The sequence below is a fragment of the Syngnathus typhle genome, linkage group LG2 (assembly GCF_033458585.1).
Source record: "Syngnathus typhle isolate RoL2023-S1 ecotype Sweden linkage group LG2, RoL_Styp_1.0, whole genome shotgun sequence".
Classification (NCBI taxonomy): Eukaryota; Metazoa; Chordata; class Actinopteri; order Syngnathiformes; family Syngnathidae; genus Syngnathus; species Syngnathus typhle.
Window position 1 is genome coordinate 8,892,885 of NC_083739.1, and position 22,743 is coordinate 8,915,627.

A 22,743-nucleotide genomic window follows, 5' to 3' on the forward strand; every position below is an offset into this window, starting at 1 on the left:
AATATAACCTATACCAAGCCCAGGGTACTTATCTCGCAGAAAAAAAAGACCTGCTCTCCACTGCAGCACTTACTAGTATGTTGAAATGAGTTTCAGTTGATACAGTTGAAAATGACATTTTCAACAAGAGCTCTTTCTCCTGCAGTAGCGTTGAATGAACCAAAATACCGCAGTGCAATTGCAATAAAATCAGCTATTTGGAAAACAGGAAATCAGTTCAAGTGTGCAGGCGGTGTGGGTTCACTCAATAATAGTGTGAATGTGAGTGTGAATTTTTATTTGTCTCTGTGTACCCTGCGACTGACTGGCAAACAGTTTAGGTTGTCCCCTTGGCCCAAAGTCAACTGGGAGATGCTCCAGCACACCTCGATCCTGAACAGGATACGTTACAGTGACTTGCTCTCAATGCTTCATCTTTGTTGTCCATTTTGCACATGCTGAAAAATAGCCAGTGTTTTTGCTCAGCCTTGACTCAGTAAATTAAATGGCTTTGTGCGACTTTGGCCACAGCACTCCACTTTTGAGGAGATCCATTTGTTTGGCTGCAATCTTTCTTCAGAATTGCTATAAGCCCATTGTGCACATTAGTCTCTTTCAGAAACTTCAGAAAGTCGACGTTGAGTTGCTGGAAGCTTACTTTCACACTTTGGGCCCTTTTGTATAAGATCATCAGTCAAAATATATGGAACTTGGATTATAACAAGGCATTGAAGTGAAAATTTGATTTGTGACCCGAGGATTGATACACGATTAGAATTTTCTCATCTCATCTCATTCTCAAGATGCTGGCTCGTCCCAATGCTCGAATCGGAAGCCCCTCCTGAATGATTGAGCTTCTCACCGTATCTCTCAGGGAGAGCCCAGGCACCCTGTGGAAGAAACTCATTTTCGACCGATTGTATCCAGGATCTTTTAGGTGAGGGCAGGAACGCAGCTTGACCGGTAAAATCAAGAATTTCACCTTCCGACTTGGCTCCTTCTTTTCCGAGATGGCCCGATACTGATTCCGCATTACTGCACCGATCCACCTGCTCCATCCTTCCCTCATATCTGAACAAGACCCCAAGATACTTCTCATCAATTTCATCCCCCATCCGGAGAGGGCATTCCACTCCTTTTCCGACTGAGGACCATGGTCTCAGATTTGGACTTGCTAATTTTTCAATTATCGCCTCCCCTTACACACACCTCAGCCAACACAATGTCGGTGAAGACATTGCTCCGAGAGCCAACAAATGAACAGCCACAAGGTCAGAGACATTTGCGATCACTATCAAATTTGTGGCTCCAAAGTCTTCCCGGTTAGCAAACACAGCTGCGTCCATTTATCGTGTGAGGCCATTGGAGCATGAATTTGGTCATCAGAACAGACGCTAAGTCACCCACTAATAGGCCCTCTACAAGAATCCACAACTCTGCGGGTGGAAGGTCGGCACCCTTTTGTCCTAATCTGCCACATGTAATACTGCTGATCATTACCTGGCAGGCACCTAATCAGAGAAATGTCTCGCCAATGGGGAAAATAACAAGAGACTTTTAATGACCAAGTCTTGAAGATCACATCCCTATATAACCGGTAAGTGTGGTTGTCATGTAACCCAGTGGTTGCCATTCTTTGAAACAGTTTCACGCAAAGACAGATTTTGACAACTCGCCATAGAAAGAAAGATGAATGATTAAAGGGAATCTACACCCAAGATGTCAAAGCTTGTCCAGATGACGGTTGCTAAATATTCATCAGCAAAATGCTACATACGTCGTGTAGCCTACTTATTAATTGAATTTGTGAGTTAATCTGGATTCCTTTGAGCGGTTCTCTTTCATGTCAAGACGTTGCGCCCACTGGTGCTACTTGTGCCTTCGATGCCACTTCCAGATTGCAACTGAAAACAATTTCGGTCACCATGGCACACCACCCTTACGTTGATGAATTGTCCCATTGAACTCTCATTTCATGAAAGCAATCATCAGAGCCCCGTGTTCTTACTAGAGCTGGAACATACCAAGTATTCTTTCTTTCAAAATGGTGGGGGCGCAGTTCCCCTTTTACAACACACCATTGCCCCATGAAGCTTAATGTAGTTGTGATAAGTGATCGGTTCGCTTTCTCTTTGGTACCTTGAGATGCCAGTGACCCAACTTCCGAGTTTTTACAAGAACAGTAAAATGTCGCTATGTGCAATTGTGTTCACAACTAGCATGTCGGACTAAATGTCACCAATGAAAAGAAGGTCCTCGTTGTATTTTTGTGTGCCAATGGTCACTTGTGCATTATGAGCCCATCTTTTGTATATTTCAGCGTGTCGGTGGATATTGAGCTCACGGAATTTTCTGTACTGAATCATAATTACCTTGGTGCAGGTATGACAGATGGATTAGGGTTATAATTAAGAGCATGAGAGTGTGGACCCGCTTTGTCTTTGCAATGAGCAACACGAGAGGTAAACATTCCACGGGGCTGTAAAATGACGCTCTTGTTTTCCACTTTCCCTTTCCCCACCCCTCACATTGGCGCCAAATCTGCTGACAGAGATGAATAAAAACACAGCCCAATTTATTTTATTGTTCCAGAGCAGATGGCGCGTATTGAAGACGCAGGGGTACTGCAACGAGCTGACCTTCATGTTGCTAATGTAACATTGGCCCTGCATTGATCTAACATTAACACCTCACCTCTCCGCACACAGAATATGCGGGACTCCAAACAAGTCGGTGCTCTGTATGCTTTCAAACAAATCAACTCGACATGCAATTACCTTCTGCTGTGGAGTTATTTTGTTCCTGTGGATTCGACGGCCTTTTCATTTGAGTCTGGGAATTAGACCTGTTTCCAGGTTAATTAATTTGACAGACAGACCCCATTGTGGCAAACGTCAGCCTGAAAGGAGAGCGTATTGCTTCTTGTCCTAAAGGTTGACTTTTTATTGTTCCTTTGCCTGTTTACTCCGTGCCAGCGCTGTAATTGACTTGAAGAAGGCTGTATTGAGGAGACATGTTATTGAATGCTTGAAACAAAGGCCCCGCCCTCTCATAGGAAACCATCATCTATCTAGTGCCGGATATATTGAATTGTTTTGCAATTGCGGCATATGGAAACCGCATCTTTTCTTTTGCTTTCATGTCTATAATGGATTATAAAACGACACGCGGTCTCCAGCGGCCTGTGTTTGCTTGATAATTCATTACATGACGAAACTGAAATGGAATTCTTTTGAGTGGCTGCGTGTCTGGCGGCTTCGCCACGGAGTGAGGAAAGAGAAAGACAGAAGATCCAATCCAAAGTATAATCTCACTCTAAATCACAGCACCTCCCCTGGGGAAAGACCCCTCTTCCTGAGGTTAGTCAGTGAATTAAATCATGGCACAGGCCCCATTTCTCAAAAGTAACCTTTCAGCTGACAGTGGAAGTGGGAGTCGGGCTCTTAAAGCAGAGAGTCCGAGCGGTGAAATTAATGCTGTGCGTGGCGACACCAGTTTCTCTGGCTGTCACTTGTGGAAAAGCTTGCTGCTTCCCTGTCGCGCTCGCCTGCCTGTCTCGGCGTGCTCGCATTAGAGGAGGCCATCTGCCTCCTTTGCCTCTCACGACTCTTCATCCCACACTTTCTCCCCCCGTGTGTGTCATGAATCCCTGACTCAGTGCACACAATGTGCACCCAAACCCATATTAGCATGCTCAGGGTTAGCATACTTGCATGCATTGCCTGTTGTAAAATATTCAAAAAGCTAATGGAGATAAATACACTGCATGACAGGATTAAGATTGAATTAGTCACTATTCAACTTAATTAATTAGAAATGTGTCCATCCAAGCTTGTAATGTCAATAGGACATGCGTGTTTCAATTAGTGCTACATTGCCTTTTCTAATCTTTTAATTGAACAGAAATGAATGGGACCAGCATGTTTTTAAAGCGGGGTCCGATGTCATTTTTTTTTTTTTTAAACACCATACAGAAACTCAACCAAATTGAATAAGCAAATTGACTTATCCCATAATCCTTTACTGTGTGTTTATTTAGCAACTGCAGCCTTGCAGATTGCTGCATGAATGCGGTATCGTCACTTTATATTGTTTTTTTGCTAAAAACTAATCTTTGAAAAAACTCCTGTAATAAAGCTTTAAAATATAAAGACCTGAAACATTCTGTGAACTAATCATCCTCTGACATTTTTATGGAGGAGGGGTATGATGGTGGTAAGGAAGCAGAAATGTAGCTTGTTAGAACATAAGAAAGCTTTAGACCTCTCTGGCTGCTCAGTACAATATTGTTACAACTGATATTAGTGCCGTATCAATGATCAGAGAGGAGTGGAGGCCTTTATGAGTCAGACTTATAGACAGTAAATACCCCCACTACATTTTGCTTGGCTGCTGCATCCAGGAAGAACTGCAGCCAATCATATCGCAGCAAAAAGTGGGATTCATAATAACATATCAAAGTATATGTATATATATATGTATGTAGGTGTATGTGTGTGTGTGTATATGTGTATATGGGTATGTATGTATATATGTGGGTATGTATGTGTGTGTGTATATGTGTATGTGTGTATATATATATATATATATGTATGTGTATATATGTGTATGTGTGTATGTATGTATGTATATATATGTATATATATATATATGTATATATGTATTTTTCTTTTTTTAAAAAACACTTGAATGACATTTGACGACACAGCACTTTGTTTGCTTTGTTTGCTTTGTTTGTTTTTGCACTTTGTTTGTACTGGAGTGGAGCTCTTTACAAGCCCTAGGCTTCGTCTCCCTCCTTGCACTGTTATTGCTATAATAATATGTGCTAAACAATAAACTCAAACTCAAACTCAAAGTACATTCATCCGTTTTTTTTTTTTTTTACCCTCATAAACATATGGATTAGAACAAATTGAGTGAGGGGGTGTTGGAACAGATTAATGGCCCTTAATGGGATTTGAGAGACAATTGTTTTGATTGATGAGTGTTAAACTCATATCTCAAGGCACGACTCTCACTCTCTCTCGATAATATATCGTTTTTGGTGGTGATTGGTAAAGATTGAATGACGGTGAAATCACTTTTTTGAGGAATTTGTTATCTTTTCTTTGCCTTTCAAATGTGGTTTAGGCAACTTTGACATAGGTAGTGATGGAGATGTTTACGCCTATTGACACTTTAAATCGGGATGGGCCGCTTAAATCCACAGGAAGCCACAATTACTCATCAGTGCTAATGACAAAATATGTTGACACATGTGAAATATAAATTCTGAATATATTTCACTTGCGATAACGCATTTTTCAATCCATGTATGAAATATCCACGACCCCAACTCAACAACAAAGTGTTTGCAGTAAACAACAAAATAATCACACACTGTGTAACCATCCTGGAACGTATGGAATAAGAATTCCAGGTCTGGAAAGGTATGGAAAAATAGGCATGTTTCCAAGACAACAGTTTATGTGAGAGTGCACAGTGTTATGATATCTGGGTGAATACTGGATTCTCACTCGCTCAGAAAATTGCATCAGTGCCTTATCATGCAGCCAATAGTGTAACCAACTAAATTTGTGATTACAACTCCAACCTTTTGGCACAAAAACAGACAAATACAAATGGTTTTGAATACACAATTTGAAGCCACCATCTGTCAATGAAGTCGGGCAGGTTTGCCAGCTTGAGAACCGTCACATTTAAATACATTGAATATATGTAAAAAAAAAAGATTTTGTTGTTTGTGTTGTCGAGGGCCACCAGTTTGTCATCCTTGCTTTAGATCACTGATGTCAAAGTCAAGGCCCGGGGGCCAGATATGGCCCGCCGCATCATTTTATGTAGCCCGCAAAAACAAATCATGTCTGTCAATTTTTGCCATGTGCAATATATAACTGAGATTTTGAACCATTTTTCTTTCACAATAACCTGAACAATAATTGAAGAAACTGCTCTAATTGACATCTGATGTCAGATCTTGGAACCTACTAATCTTTTGAGTAGTATGTGATCAATTGATGCGACGATGAAATAGTCATTTGGTTTCACCGTCATAACAGCCCTCCATGGGAAACTGCGCTTACAAAGTGGCCCTCGACAAAACAAAATTCGACACCCCTGCTTTAGATCAAAGATTCCCAACCAAATTTGTGTCACAAAATAGGTCGTCTCTATGGTACTTGTGTTTTACTTCTTCGTTTTGTGGTGTGCCTTGTAAAATATGTACGTACCTTGAAGTTGAAGCGCAAAGTTAAAAGGCCCTATTTTCACACCCAGCACAGGTCTCTCGCAAAGTGCAGTCTAGCTGTGCGCGTGGGTGGTTTTCTTTCTTTTGTTTTTTTCTTCGAATTTGCACAGGTAGAATTTGTGTTTGCACCGTTGTAGGAATGAAAGTAGCCGAGTCCCGGCCGATCGTCGTGGAATCCATCATTTGCATTAGAATTAAAACAGAGTGCACCAAGCTTGACGTTGTTGAAGAAGAAATAAACTTACTGGTCCATTGGTGCATGGAGGTTGCATGGACACAAGTAAACTGCAAGATTTCCGCTTGCGGACGATGTAGGCCATGCAGCCATGCATGTGATGTGAGCACTTGGATACCTCCTTGCACCCACGTCCATGCGTCATACATTTTTCATTACTTCCCATGGGAAAGGTTCCAATGTTACATCATTCCCTTAAAAAATAATAATAATAATTTTGCAAGAATGAAATCTACCATTCAACAGTGCATCGGTGGCAAGGACAACAAGATATGTCTTTATTCGAAAGCGGTTTAATGCAACATCATGTTTGTCCTGTTTTGCATCACTTGTTTGATGTGGAAGGCTTGGCAGCGGGGGTTTTGTTTTGTTTTGGGAAATAGTAGCACCGGCTTCTGACATTGGCCCAAAATATATCAAGACAACTACATGACAGGCTCCAACGCTTCTGAATGCTATTTTGGAAGACAATAACACGACTTCGCTAGATTCTAATTATTTGTTTAATTAGAGGAGCAGCAATGTATCAGTCAATTAATCAACAAACACTCAGCTGTAAAATGAATCAACAACTATTTTGTCAACAGATTAATTGGTTAGAGTCGATGTTCAACTTAAAATTGTCCAAATCCTCTCGAGAGTAAAGAGGATTTTTGTAGTTCTCTGCAAAAGCACACTGACTATATAAGACATTTGCACACATCTGCTTTAACTCTTAATGGAAAACCTAAAGATCACTGTTGCCGATTTTGGGGTGTATTGCACAGACCAAACTAGAAACGGAAGATATCGTAAATGTTGATGGCGTCAGTTTGAGATGATGTCTGGTTTTAAAAGGAAGGAAATTCACTTTAGAATCCAATGTATAATATTTATATTCCATATATCTATATATTTATTCCAATGTTTTGGCTTGGTTGTGTGCCGTTAGAATTTCCAAATTGGTTCTTGGTTCTAATAAAGTTTGGGAAACACTGCCCAAATAGAACCTACCTATAACGATATTGGATTTGCTCTCTCCTTTGAATAATACTGTAACTTTTTAGAATGCGACGGCTCTGCCAAGAAACTCCCTGACTAACGCTTGCGCATTAAATTGCTGGGAAGTCGGTCAGGTTTGTAAAAGCACCATCTGTGCACTTTTTGGTGAGGATGGTGTTTTGTGAGGGGCTTCTTGCTCCTATAGATGTGGTTAATTCCTTTCGATGTGTGTTTGTGTGTGTGAACTGTGGAGGATGAATCAGGGATGTCTGGTGAAAAACGCGTTGCCTTGGAGACCATGCAGGCTGGACCCTATCCAACCCCCGCGCCCCTCCCGCTCCTCTTTTAAAGGTCCACGGTAATGAATAGAAAAGTACTTGAGGAGCTCGAGACAAGCTCTCGTTGTCATCGCTGCTTGGCAGTCGTCGTCACGATTTCAAACTGCGTGTCCCCGTCAAATCGACTTTCGCGTGGCAATAAAAGAGGGCGGGGAAGTGCGGAGAGATTGCATGTCGAGATGTGCTGCATCTCCGGAGAGCAATTATTCAGCTCGTCGTCCAGTTTGCTCACTTTCTAAAAACCATGAAGTGCCAGGCTATACGCTCGCCCTTTGACTTGCTCGCAGTCAAGACAACTAACGTCCTCCGTGGAAAATAAAAGAGGAGGGCAAAAAAACAACAAAGGGGGCCGTACACCATGCAAGCCTGCCTGTGACTCATTCGCGAGCGTTTGCAGCGACAGAGGAAAGCTTTAATTAGCTGCATTATTCTTTTCACGCCGCTCAGTGGACGAAGCGAGCGCGCACTCGTCTTTTCTTTCTATATTTTCCTTCCCTCCCTCCCCTCCCTCTGCTCTGTCTGAAGCCAGTGGGAAAGAGATGTTGCACCTCCGCGCAAGAGTTGCTCCACAACAAGAATGTCACCGACTTCTGCAGGAGCTCAGATTCAAGTACTGACCGCATCTGCCGTTCACTGCGCGCGCTGATTTCTTTTGTGTGTGTTATTTGGGATTGGAATCCCAGTTGGACGCGGCCGGAGTCGAGTTAAAATAACATTTCCACGAGAGGCTTCGCCATTCAACAAGCTGGCAGCGAGGAGGCAATGGGCGCATCGAGTCTCCTTCACGGACCGCGTCTTGCTTGTATTCTTGCCCAGCTTGTTGAATCTCCGCGGTGACGAGCGAGCCACGATGCCCGCGCGTTAACAACTTCTCGTGATTGCACCATTCATCTCTCGATTTTTATTTCATATTAAAACATGGCTCGTCCCGTTCTATTCGCCGAGCTGGGCTCCGTGTGGAGATTGCTTTGCCTCATCCGGACTGCGCTGGATTTGGCTGTGGCTCAGGAGACGTATGCGCCGCATTCGATCCGGACCGAGGGCCACTTGACCCTCGGCGGACTTTTCCCGGTGCACGCCAGGGGGGTGGACGGCGCGCCGTGCGGGGACCTGAAGAAGGAGAACGGCATCCAGCGGCTCGAAGCCATGATGTACGCTCTGGACCAAATCAATCAGGACGAGCAACTCTTGCCCAACATCACCCTGGGCGCCCGGGTGCTGGACACTTGTTCGAGGGATACCTACGCGCTGGAGCAGTCGCTAACTTTCGTGCAGGCCCTCATCACTAAGGACACCTCAGATGTTAGGTGCACCAACGGGGAGCCGCCGGTCTTTGTCAAGCCTGAAAAAGTGGTGGGAGTCGTCGGAGCCTCCGCGAGCTCGGTATCGATCATGGTTGCCAACATCCTACGCCTCTTCCAGGCAAGTGGAAAGTACACTTTTGCACGGAAACGACATTTCGCAATTTTCTTTTGTGACGATCGATATACTCATTATACTTTTGAGAAATATACCCAAAATGTCACAAAACTATTGCCTCCTCAGGGGCTTCTCTAGAAAAAAAAAAAGGATGAAAGAGAAAAAAAAGGAAAAAAATAATATTTCTTTCTCATCAAACACTGTAGTGGGTACTTTAGATAGAAGGACCAACGGTATGAGTTTTTTTTTAAGAAAGGACCCAACTTTTTTTCCCTTTGATTTGCGAGCAAATTTTTGAGATACCAGTGCTGTATGGTAGCAGAAAAGTCAAATTAGAACAAGTACTACTTGGGCAGATATTCTTCCAAAAGAGGCTTCACGTAATCATCGTCACTCCCGTTTGTACATTTAAAACGACAACAAAAAATGTTTAATAGTGTAACACTAATATAATGGGGAAACTGTATTGATGCACTAATGAACAGCATCAGTGCGGCATTCGTAGAGGAACTGAGATGTTTCATGTAGCTCTGGACCTGTGCATGATACTGCCCCCACATAGCCAAGGTGTAGGTGGAGCAGCACAATGTTTGTTGAATTGAAGCAGAAAAGACCTAAAATGGTTTAATATTCCTGCCATTACATTTATTTACTGCATTTTTTTTATAATGTGCTATATACTATAATTGAGTGTCATTTTGTACATTCCAAACGTTTTGTTGGATTTGTTGAATGCTGGAGGCTGTACTGGGAAAATGGCATTTCCATTCAATTAAGATAATTTGCAATACAAGTTGTTTGCTATGAGCTTGGTCATGGAATCAATTCACCTCCTATCTTAAGGCACCGCTGTAAATAACATATTAAATGAATAACACTAACTACAAACCCAGAGAGTAAAGTTCACGCACATTGTAAAAACTACAACAAATCCAACCCACAAAATTTACAGAATGATAAAATTACAACCAAGTTCGCGATTAGGGATCCCGATTCGGGATATTCCGAATCCCGACATGATGTTGAAGTTTTTTTGAGGTGTTCCAGTGATGTCGTCTGTAGCGGTAATATCTCAGGGTGCCCTACTTCCTACCAGCCAGTAACAGCTAGTAAGGTGCCCTGTGTGTGTGTGTGGGGGGGGGATTCCCAATGCTAAAACGGTGACGTTGAAGTGAGCCAATGTAGGGCCGTCTCTCAGATCCCCTTTAATTTGGGGTCCAATGTCTGGATTGCCTGCCTTGTTTTTGCGTCTTTGCATATCACACTGACAATGATGCAACGTCACCCACGACCCTAATAAGGATAAGCAGTATCGAAAATTGATGGATGGATCATTTCTCTCATGACTCACTGAGGTGCCGCAGCTCAGCCGTTGGGAATCACTGGTTGGAAACATCAAAGTGTAGGAGAGACTCACTTAAAAAGGATTCATCAGTCTTGATCTTCAGTTTGTTTTGTTTACTCCTTTCTGGTGATTTCAATTGGGGAAAAAAATGGCTTCCAGGGCTGCACAATTAAACGATTTAGAATCATGATCAAGATTTTGACTGCCACGATTACATTAACCTGATTGTCTGCGATATTTACATTTCAAATGCAGGCGCTGCTGCATATTTAATCAAGGACTTTCTCAACAAGCAGTCAACCAACCACCTGGGGGCAAAAACATGCTAAAGGCTTTATGAAATTGTCTAAATAAGAATTCAACGCACCCTGAAGTGGGATCCTCATTGAGAGTCGTTTTCCCTAACATTGTTGAGTTGAAGAAGGCTAAGCATGTAAGAATAATCTGGGGGTGCTGGTGAAACAAATTTATTTTGAGGGACCAAGAAACGTTTAAATTTTAGTGAGTTGAGTGGGGATTGCCATAATTGTCATCAGGCTTCTGCAAAACCTGCTGATGAGCTGATGGTTTGAATCTGAGTTGGACTTGGGATATTTGGGCACCCCTCTTTTACACAATAGGAGCATTGCCGGGTGGTGCTGAAAGAACAGCTCCTGTTGCTTGCAGTCCCTCTCCAAGTGCTGATGAATGGGCCCTGACAGGCGGACTCGTCCCGAGCACGGCCAAATTCAGAAGGGAATTGGAGTGGCAAGAGAGTAGACACATACAGGAGATGCCTATTATAGAATAATGACACTCAGCAGATCACTGACCTCCACCAATGCCAGACGATGCTGTAGTTTGGATCGGCACCAAAATCTATTGCCTGCGAGATAATCACTTTCTGCAGATGCCAAAATTTTGCATTAAGATTTAAACTCGTCCGACTAGAAACAAAGATGGGAAGTTTGCAACAACAAAAATTTTACTATGACAGTGCCCCGGGCATTTACATATTCACGGGAATCAGTGTATGTTGAAAAAAACATTAAAAACAACAGAAACATAATATGAGGGTAACGGAAAATTAATTCCCTGTGGTGGTGGTGGTGGTGCTTACAGATACGATTGTCTAACGAGTGATTCACTTATGGCATTTTCAAGATACGCCTAACGGACAATTTTTCTGCTTTGATTTGTGAGTGCAAATTTGACGTATGTGACTTGTACAGTATGGTGGCAGGTGACCCAACACAACTCACTTCATAACAAGCGACAGCAGATCATTTACAACCCCTCAAAAAGATGCTTCGGGCCATTTGTTGCCATGCTCAGCTGAAGTTTACTGTTTCCACTCATAAAACAAAGACAACCGTGAAGCCTGAGCTAGCCTAATGCTAAGAGACAATGCAAAACATCACAGATGGACGAGCAATTTGCATCTACAGTTTGTGGAGGTGCTGTTACCCTATAACCAATGGATATTGGAGGACAAATGGTGGAGCAACAGAAGATAATGTAATACTCACAGGCATACAGTTATTCTTTGTCCTCTGGAGTAACTAGCCATACTGAGAAGGTTAAGAGGAGCCAAGTATGTCTACAGTCCACCCCTCCATTGCCGCCGTTAGGCACTCCGGCACCCATAGATTCTCATGTTTGCACCCCAACCCCAATATTTTCAAAATATCTTCATATTTCTTAATATCTATTGGGTTAACACAGTGCTTCTCAATTATTTTCTGTTACGCCCCCCCCAGCAAGAAGAAAACTATTCGCGCCCCCCCTCCCCACCGTGACTATCCTAACTTGTCTTGTAAGTCGTAAAATGTTGCACTGTCGCAAACGTGACAGAAGTAACAATGAGAGCGCCACTGCCCCCTGCTGTAGTAAACGCGCAATTACACTTTATTCTAGTACTGCCAAAAAAAAAAGCCTGTTCCCCAGGGTCACACGCGCCCCCCCAGGAATAGCACCGCGCCCCCCAAGGGGGGCGCGCCCCACTATTTGAGAAGCACTGGGTTAACATCCCCCACACACACTATTTCCCCCTTTGTGGATTGAAAGTTTCTCAATGCATTTCAATGGCCGTCATTGGATTTTTGCTATTCATGGTCGTTGACCCCCAATAGCGGCGGTCGACTGGATGTTTGTCTTACACTGCTCTCGCGTGGCCAACAAAATAGCAATGTGAGTGGATATATTCAGTGAGTGAGATAGTCTGACAAAAAAAATTCATGTCATTTTCTTTCATTTCAAAGGGGAAAGATCACTTGACGTGGTCACAAACTTGTTTCTCAAGACATCGCTTTACAAACCACAAATCCCGGGTGGCTTAAGAAACAGTTCGAGAATTCGCAATTCAGGTATAACCTCATGCCGACAGAATAATTTTCTTATTTCTTGCAAAAAAAATCTGCTTTACAAACATCAAGAACACCAAGCTACAACACATGAATAAATAAGTCATTTATAATTGGGGAGTTACTTTTCAGTCACCGCGCGCTATGTTGTAAAGGGCAAGTGAGAGAATGAGAAACGGCAAACATTAGGTGCACTTTCCCTTTTGGAGATTGCAAGAGAAGGTAGCAGCTTGATAATTTAAATCAAAACTCCAGCCGTTCGCCGTCCGTCCGTCCGTCCGTCCGTCCGTCCGTCCGTCCGTCCGTCCGTCCGTCCGTCCGTCCATCCATCCATCCATCCATCCATCCATCCATCCATCCATCCTCCGTTCTGTTTCTTCTCATTTTGGTTGAACACTGCTGAGTTGATTTCAGGTTTTGTTTAAGCTGATGTCTAAGCAAACAAGATATTTTTTATCCTTCCTATATATATATATAGCTTCAAAAAATAGAGAGAGAGAGAGAAGAAAGCAGGAAAAAAAAAAGAGCAGTTAACATGGCAAATATTTATCACATTCATACACAAAGATGATCAAAAGCAGCAACACGCATGGATTATTTGGATGTGGAAACCCACTTCGATATGCTCGCGAATTTCTCTGATGTGAAATTTTTCGTGAGCCTTGCAACATATTTGGAAAATGTTTTTGGGAACAGACAATTTGAGAAGAAATGTTTTTAAGCGAATCTTATACAGATTTCATTCCATATTATTATGCGGTATATGTTTCATAAATAGAAAATACATTCATCATCATAAAGTCCTAAAACCTATTTGGGCACAGCGAAACAACAATAATATCCAGTATAATAGACTGTGAGAACAGGTAAGTTCACATGTTAAAGAATATACACAACAACTGTCTATACATAAAAAAATATGACTTGACGAGTAATTACCAAGATGTCTCGTCATAAGAGCAACGTAGTCCAAAACAACTATAAAAATCCATTTGCATAAACATATGCTTCTCTATTCTTTATGACATACATAAAACGTTGTTTTTACTATTATTATTTTCGCCTCACTGGTCATCATTATTAATCACTGAGACACAAGTTGCCAGTAAACGTTGTGCAAATGTTCTCACACACGAGATTCTACAACAAATGCCACAGTTACATTTAGTAAATTTGCTCTGTGAATGAAAGAACTATCAAAACATTTGCAGTGTTATAGTTTACTCTATATGTAAAACAAGGTACCACTGTCCACTGTCAAATTAATCGCACAATTTTCCCCAATATTCCACATTTTTCTACTTCTACTTTTTTGATGCAAGCAAAGCTTGTAACAGATATTTATTTCATTAAAATCTTGGAATCAATGTAAAATCATTGAGTCAAAAGTATGTTTTCATTCAGGACTGTTGCAATAGCTTTTATTTATCATTGAATACAGTTTTTCTCTAGCAACACACAAGTATTGAAAATACTAATAATAATAGTACTAATAATAAAGAATCAAAGCTGATTCAGTTTTACAATTTTGGGTTCCTTTCTTTCTTTCTTCTCATAGAAACAGTTCTCAAAACTTCTTGCTCACATGTTTAATTCACCTCCAGCAGCGTTTATTTGTTAGGCAGTATGGTAATTTTCTCTGAGATGACAAAGCAAAGTTGTACAATTAATGTGGTGTTTGACTTCTTTTTGATTTTTCCAACGGGCGTCAAGCAAGCAAAACTGAAAGTAAAATGACGTGCCAGTCATTCCTAGGTTTTGCTGCATCGCCACAGGAAGTAAATCAAACTGTTAATTGAGTTGAAATACGCTATAAATTTAAATTATCCCCAAAAGGTTAGTGCTTTAATTTTGACAGTATTTTCATAATTAAATGGTATCTAAAGAATGAAACAATTTGTGCAGCATAATTGAGTCATTGCTACTCCTATTGTGCACAAGTAGTACAGTTATGACGGCACAATTTGAAGTTTTCACTGCTTTTCAGAGCATAAAGAATATTTACCGATCATTATTATTACTTACTCTGCATGTGTTGATGCATTGTTTGTTTTCAAATGTTAAACAATTCTTTGTAATAATAGATTCTGTGCATCACAACTAGTCAAAACGCAGTCATTGTCTTGGTTCGTTTGTGGAATATGAATTAAACAGGCAAAATCAACTTGGTTTTTTTCTCTCTCAAATGACGGCCATTTTGACACTTGCTGTCGACAGAAAATGACATCTCAGGTCTCAGGTTACAACCAATCATGGATGGAAGGCGTGACAATGCTTTGTTTTTCAGCACTCATGAGTGGTAGCTTTCAGTACCATGGACAGTGCCCCAGGCCCCTACTTTGGTTGTACTGAGCAGAGGAGGTGAAAAGTCAGAAGCTCAATTTGGTGCAAGTTTAAGTTGGACTTTAATTCACACTCCAGACACTCAAATTCAGCTCATAGGTCCATCCCTCTGGTGTATTGCCTCACCAGTTTTCTCAAGCTGAGCTGTCATTGGTTGTCACCTGACACCTGTGATGTCATTTTCAGTCGACATCAAGTAACAAAATGTCTGTCCCTGAAAACGGGTACATTTTGTTGCTTTACTCACCTTCCATGAATGCAATATTAATCAGAATGCCATATTTAGAGCAGTGCGGGTACATGCAACATATTATTAGAAAGAAAATGTTGGAGTTGACTTCCGCTTTAAAACACCACATATTTGTTTGCTCGTCGATCGCATGTGTTGGCATCAAGATAGCAGACAACAAAGGTGTGTGGTTGTTTATATGCAGAAGGTAACGGTAAATATTTTCAGATTCCTGCCGTCCTCTATGAAAGCAGAGTTAGACATTTGCAAACATTTACATAGGAAACAAAAAAATCATCATGTTTGCTATTTGTTATTTTCTGAGGAATCTTACAAACCAAACCATTGACTGAATCATAATCGGTTAACGCTTGTGCACTTTATTCTGACATAATGTCCCGCATTTGATTAAAGGGATGGAAATTTATAATGTCATAATTAAAAAGAATTGACAGATTAATTGATTACTAAAATGATAGTTAGCTGCAGCCCACCATCTGGGATTGCCCTTCAACAGCTCAAAGCTTCTTTTTTGAACATTTGTTGTTTGCCAAACTTCTTGCTTCTTGTAAAACGGGTTGAGTTGTGTTCACTGCCACCCATTTGCTGTTAAGTCAAAGGTGAAGGACAGCTCGTATCTCTGAAAATCCCCAAGTCATCCAACTCATATCTCAGGACACCACTGTGCTCGCTTCATCAACAGGAAATGTGCTGAGGGTCAAATCAAGGAAACGTGATGTTTACCAGACAGATTAATGAGAGAAAGAACAACTTTAGCATAACGTAGCTAATGGCACTGACATCCCGTAACGGTATTTCTAAGATGAATGGCAGAAGTTACTTTCTTCCTGCTTTAATTTGGAAATGTGGTAAAAGGGTAAAATGTAGAGTCACTGCTTTGCAGAAGGGATAATTGGTTGGTTTTATGTTTTTTTTTTTTTTATGAGCGCACTAAAATAGGCCCCTATTATTTGTCTGCAGTGTGACTTGTGGATAGTTTGAGGACATATTTTAGACATTGGATACTGGTGAATATTTGGGATTGGTCACGTTAAATCTATTCCCCTCTTCAATCAAAGCAGAGTGATGATTAATTGTGTTGCCAGCATGTTGCCTTTGTTAGGAAATGACAACGGAATCGCTGCCGGAATCGCTTGAAGCAACTACCGGCCTCCTCTCTTCATTTCTTCACTTTCAGTCGGACCATCTGTAAAGTTCATATCTGAACAAGATTTACGAGTTGCTAAATCAGATGCAGCGCCACTTTGTGCAATTATACTTGATTACAAAGGCCTCCAGATTTGTTTTTTTCTTTAATGACATATTTTTACCCCTGTTACTTTGATTTATGGGTAATCCACCTTGCTTTCATCAATTTGGAAATGGAGGCGCACCCATGTGAATTTTCAGTCAAAATGCTGGCACCCTATCTGGGCGCTATCATTGCAAGCAAATGAAATGAATTTGCACCAGTGATTTCAAAGAGCGTTAGCGTTTGTTTTTGTGAGCATATCTCTTATGCCTGTTGGCTGAGAGTGCGTTGCTGCAGTGGAATGAGAACCGCAGCAGGGCTCCAGTACAGCGGATTAATTATTTAAAACACATCTCCATATAACAAAATATCTAATGGCTTGAAATATCACACGGACGCTGTTGCAAGTGTGCAAACTTGCGTGCACTCGTTTGACTGCAAGGAACACCAGAGTAAGATGGCTGGTAGACATCGCATGTCCAAATTTTTGTGCAGACTCAGGGATCTCTGCACCTGTTTGTCAATTTGGCAAACAGTTCTGCCATGCTGGTATATCTAGCACAGCAAGGACGTGTTAATTGATAATTTGATGTCAGGAAGTCAGTGTAAAGTTATGCCTGCTTAGACCACAATTAAGTGGTGCAACTCAAGTGAATTAGAATCAGGCAAAGACAGACGTGAGGTTCGAAAAATGGTTTCTCACCATCTTATTGAATGTCAAGCGGTCACGTCCTTTTCTGCATCAAAATTTTTCCACGCGAGCTGACAATGCACCACATTAGTCGAGCCAATTTGATTTTCATAATCCACGCTGTGTTCACACCCACCAGGATGCAAACTGCCCTTTTTCAAATGACCTGTCGAGAATGAAATTACCAACATCTTGTCTAATCTGCCTCCACCGCAGATTTACAGCATGCTGTGCGCCGTGCAGGATTTGCGCCAGTCATGAAAATAGAGCCTGTCGTGTTACTACTTGTGATTTGCCGTTGCACGCTGTAGCTCTTAGAAACATGATGATGGGCTCGGCTGCAAATAGCTGTTTAGTGGAAAGTGACCATCATAATATTTAACGTCCTTTTAGTCCCATTTCCGTGGCTCCATTGGCTGGACAATTAGGCAAAGGATTCAAACCACAGCTGTCAACCTGGATTGCTTATCAGCTACTCAGTAAGAATTTTTTTTTTAAACAGTCTGAAGTCAGTAAAACCCTCAAGTTACACTTTGATGCCTCTATGAAACATTAACATGAGACTTGAAAGGGGAGAGCCATACATGGTTCTAATTTATTCCCCTTTACTTTTGCCCTGCTCTCGTAGGGGTTGTTCATGCTCGTGTCATGTCATGTTATGTTTCTTGGCGTGTTCTCAAGTGCAATACAGTCACAAATGAAAGGATTGTCAGGCAAAGCCTTTAAGTGCAAATTTTCTTTTTTTTTTTTTTTTTTAAAATATTGAAAATGAAGCAAAACGTGAAAGTCAGTGGTTGTGTCTATTTTAATGAGTAGTTAAACATAAAAGAATTCCTAACCTTGACCAGTTCAAGCGAATTTGTTCTTGTTGAATGGACGTCTTTACTATTGAAATGACAGAAATGTGGATGGAATAAAACAATTCATTTATTTCATTTTTCAATTTACTTACTGTATTACTCTTGTGCAGATATTATATTGGCAACAACTGCTCTGGAATGATTCAAAATGTGTTTCCCCCAAAACTGGCCAATACAGACAATTTATGAATACGTTTAAAAAAAAAAAAGTGCATAAAAAATCATACACTGTGAATAATTTCCTAACATAACTTCTTCACATCCCATTTCCATTTTTCCCCCGCCCAGACAGAGGGCATTCAACAAACAGAAATCGAAAGCCGGCTTGGGATCACTTTGATTCTGTGTCCAGGGTATGAATCATTTTAGGCTTTACTGTATCGGCCCAACGCTAATAAACTCTGAATGAACTTTCAGTGTAAATCTCTCGCTTTACTAATGGAGCATGCAGGTGATGACAACTCCCTTCGAGCCCACTTCCGGCTTTTGTTTCAGTTACTATGATAAGGTCATTTAGTGACTCCCCCTTGTAATAAGTACACCATCAAGGACGCAAAATAGCGATTGTAGATTTGATGGCCTGACCCTAAATATTATTGGTGTCTATGAGTATCTGTTGAACTCTTAACAGTGGCAGAATTGACTTGAGCGATGGATTTTTCTGAACACCCAGGAGGGTTGATCAATAGTGTTGCTATGGTGAAGCCGATTTGCTGCAAAGATGTTTTTATTTCACCCTCTTCCACGCTGCGTTAGGAATGAAGACAACAAAACCACAAGGAGACGGAAGAAAAAAAAATCAATCAAACTTAAATTGTTTTTAAGAAGTAGCACACCTGATGAAAAGAAAAAAAAAATCAAACATATCCTGAAATTGCAGCCATTTTCGGAGAGGAATGTCCTCTGAATGCACTCCGGTTGAGAAGAGTGTGTAACTTTGTCCTTTTGTCAGTCTTAATCTCACTTGTATCCATCTCGACGAGATCAGAGTGATGCTTGCTGTCCTCTCGCATCTCTTTCTGCGACTACAGTAGCAAAACTTTTTATTTTTTATTTAATGCAGGTGAACTCTTTCTTGTCCTCCTGTCTGGGGAAAGAGCCACTTCAGACCTGCTGTCTAAATGAGGCATTGGCGTCCTCTGCTCACATGGCCCTGACAGGCTGCAGTTGGCTTTTTATCTCTCCTTTCTCTCAGAATCATCACTGTGATTGATGAAGAGGACTGAAACCGCATAGCCTGATCTAGTCAGAGGACAGTGGTAAAGACAGACACCAAAGAGAATACCAAAAAGTACATGAAAGCCGTTCGTGTCTACCTGTGCTCTGCCTTTGGAAAGGGTTCTAAAAAAAATTCTGTTTTTGTAATCAGAATTGATTTTAGCCTATGCATCTAGCTGTTCAATAAGTAACAGGTCAAAAGTGATTGTCAATTCTAGTGTGACAACCCTGGTTGGAATGCTAAATGCAGCCACCATTTTCTTTACGCGTACACATACATTTTTTGAGCCACAAGATAAAAAAAAATAGCTTAAGAAATCTGCTTGAAGCCGAGAGCGGCTGGGACATTGTGGGGCTTTTCTGCACTGCTACAAAGTATCGCAAAGATTTTAATGATACTACGACAACTAATAGTGCTTATTGATCTGGTACTTTATTGGTTTGTCTGTACTTTGAAAACACCAAAACAAAAAATGGATTCATTTTTTTATTTCTAAAAATGAACTTGTATGGCAAATGCAATCACGATAATGTCAAATGAATAATGTAATGTTGTTTTCAGAAAAATATGTAGTTTGAATTAATCATTTTGATAGTGTTATAGATTCAATAATTATTTATTGTAAAAGCAAAGTGGTGTAGAGCAATAATGCTGTTGTTCTTACGCTTCTGTAAGGTGAGATGCACATTTTCAAAATATTTGCTCAGCCTGCCTGTACCACCCCCCCCCCCCCCCCCCCGCATTTGAATTATTGATTACACTTGTGGCAACGTGCAGCAACGCATCAGCCTTTGAGAAATGCAGCTACACTTTTGACCGTTTCACTCTCGTCACATGATTGCCAATCACCAAGAGCACTGATGTTCCGGTCAGCGGTGGGGATTTAAATCATTCATGGGTGGGCTATTTCTGTCATCTGTTGAAAAGTCCCGCAATCACGACACGGCAAAACATACCTTATGCTAATTTGCAAAAAAAAAAAATGTTGAATTGAGTTTAAATCAATACAAACGAGTGAAACGTTGAGATGCTCAATCTAGCAACCCAACCTGATGGATGCCAGCTTGAGCTACATGAGTGCAAATAAGTAAAATCTCACTTCTTGTTTCCTTGAAAGTGAGTGGTGGCAGCAGAGTTGGCGTCCAGAACCCAAACCGGTGACACGGTGGCGGCAATGGCTTGGTAGCCCAAGGCAATGGGGCTCAGACGCTCAGCCCCACCGTTACACCAATTCCAAACACACATATCAAAATAACAAGATTAAATGTATAGGGTTATACGGCACGATGGATGTTTTTATATAGCCACGAATCATATCGTAATGTGATCACACACCACGACATGGAAGGTCATGTTCTCGTGTGGTGCATGACACAGGAGTGGGGCTAAATGGCTCGCTTCCGATTGTAAAATGCTTCTTGATGATTTTTTTTTGCTAGTAAGAAACAAGATCACAGAAGTAAAAGGTGCAAAGTAATGTTCAAATAGCTTATACTGTATGTATCAAAAATGCAATCTATTTTTTCAATCACTTATTTATACAGTATAGGGGTTGCTAACCTTTTTCAAAGTGAGAGCTACTTCTTGGCTACTGATTAATGTGGTACTGATTGGATATCTTTTTCTGTACTCACAAATTTGCTCAGAATACCTTTCATCTCTTCTGGGGTTAAGACCAGAGGATGTCGTTTATATTTTTCAACTGTGGTCTTAATTGCGAAGCCCTTTGAGACTCTTTTGTGATTAAGGGCTATTTTGATAAATTGGACTTGACTCAATATTATTGTGGGCACAACGTTGGTCACCCCCAGTATGGCATTTTTGAGCAACATGTGTAATGTACTCAGAAACAACTCTCCAAATTCCCTTTATAGGGTCTTTAATTTAATTCTCCACAACACGATGCATTCAAATGCTTGCATACCAAAAGCTCTTTCACTCTAAAGAATGGAGAGACAAAACAGCACCACATTTTTTATTTTTTTTTATCCACACCAGTGGGTTTGACTCGTGTAGTTTCTCTCTAAATTGCTAATTAGCATCTACGTATTCTCAGCAGCATACACGTAGGGAAATATAGACAAGCATGGGAATAAAGTGCACTCTCTCAACTAATTTGACGCTTCACTCTAAACAACATCTAGTCAACACGGGCCTTCAAGTCAGGCTCAGCATATATATCAGTTTGCGTTCAACCGTGAAGGGAATTATATTCTTCTCATATTATCGTGCAAAACATTTACTTGTCAGATATCATGCTGTGTCTATATGTTGTTTTGTCATATCATGCAAGTGTTTTTTAAGACATGCATGCTTGAATGTGATTTCACACAATGTCTAGTCACAACATTAGACACGCCTGGATAGTCTTTGGCGGTGGTTCTTGAGGATTTTACACCTAAAACAAATCATGATCAACAATAAAATTCAGTGTCATATATGCACAAGTATATGCAATTTATGTATATACCGTTTTATTCCTAAAATTTAGTATTTTTATAAGTGACTGCACATCAGAATCAGTGGTCTGGTGTGACATTTGGAGATACATTTCCATGCTGTGTAATGAATGACCTGTCCTCGTGAAGCTAATTACCACATCCTCAGGAGATGTTTCTTCAGTGTCTTATTCAGAAAGCCAAGGTGCAGAGAAAGGGTGATGGTGGGGATGGCACTTGAGGGGATTGGTGCTTGAGACTGTGTGACCTTCTGCCAATGATAAACCCATCACATTATTGACACTTCTTTGCGAGGAGGGATTTATGTTGCTTACCTCAAGAAATGAAAAATACATGTATTTAAAGGATGGGAAGGTGTACAAGTAGCACAGAATTAAGTTAAATACAGTTTTGAATGCAATGTGTAAAGTTTATTTCAGGAAGAACATGTTCAGCCAAAAATATATAGTAAAATATTTTTGTAAAAGTCAGTAGTTCTGACTCAGGTCACTCTCACTAGCATATCTTTTAATAATCAATTATCCTGTTGGTTATTCCATTAACTACCCCACCCCACCATCATCTTCCAGTCAACTTTTTTTGATGATGGGGGGGGACACTGTGTCACACACCTCGACAAAAAACACTTAACTTTGCCAAAGATGATTGATGGTGAGGTGTTGTAGTTTTTTTACGGTAACAGTACGTGAAAAGAGTACACATTTTATTAGGCAAAAATTAGCCTTAGTTGCGTGATAAATAAAATTATTGGCATTAAAAGGGGGTTGGATTAATCATTTTAATAACTCTATTAACTGACAC

General features: G+C 40.8%; 1 protein-coding gene across 3 annotated transcripts in view; it reads left to right on the forward strand.

Moving 5' to 3' along the window:
• Nucleotides 1-7,975: 7,975 nt before the first annotated feature.
• The window catches only part of LOC133150008 (metabotropic glutamate receptor 7), a 94,881-nt gene continuing 80,113 nt past the window's right edge, over nucleotides 7,976-22,743 (forward strand). Inside the window, exon 1 of one of the 3 annotated variants that reach the window (XM_061272271.1) lies at nucleotides 7,976-9,205. In XM_061272271.1, coding sequence (XP_061128255.1) covers nucleotides 8,702-9,205 — 504 coding nt within the window. In that variant the 5' untranslated portion in view covers nucleotides 7,976-8,701. The remainder of the gene's footprint in view (nucleotides 9,206-22,743) is intronic. The other 2 variants (XM_061272269.1, XM_061272270.1) reach the window with 2 other exon arrangements.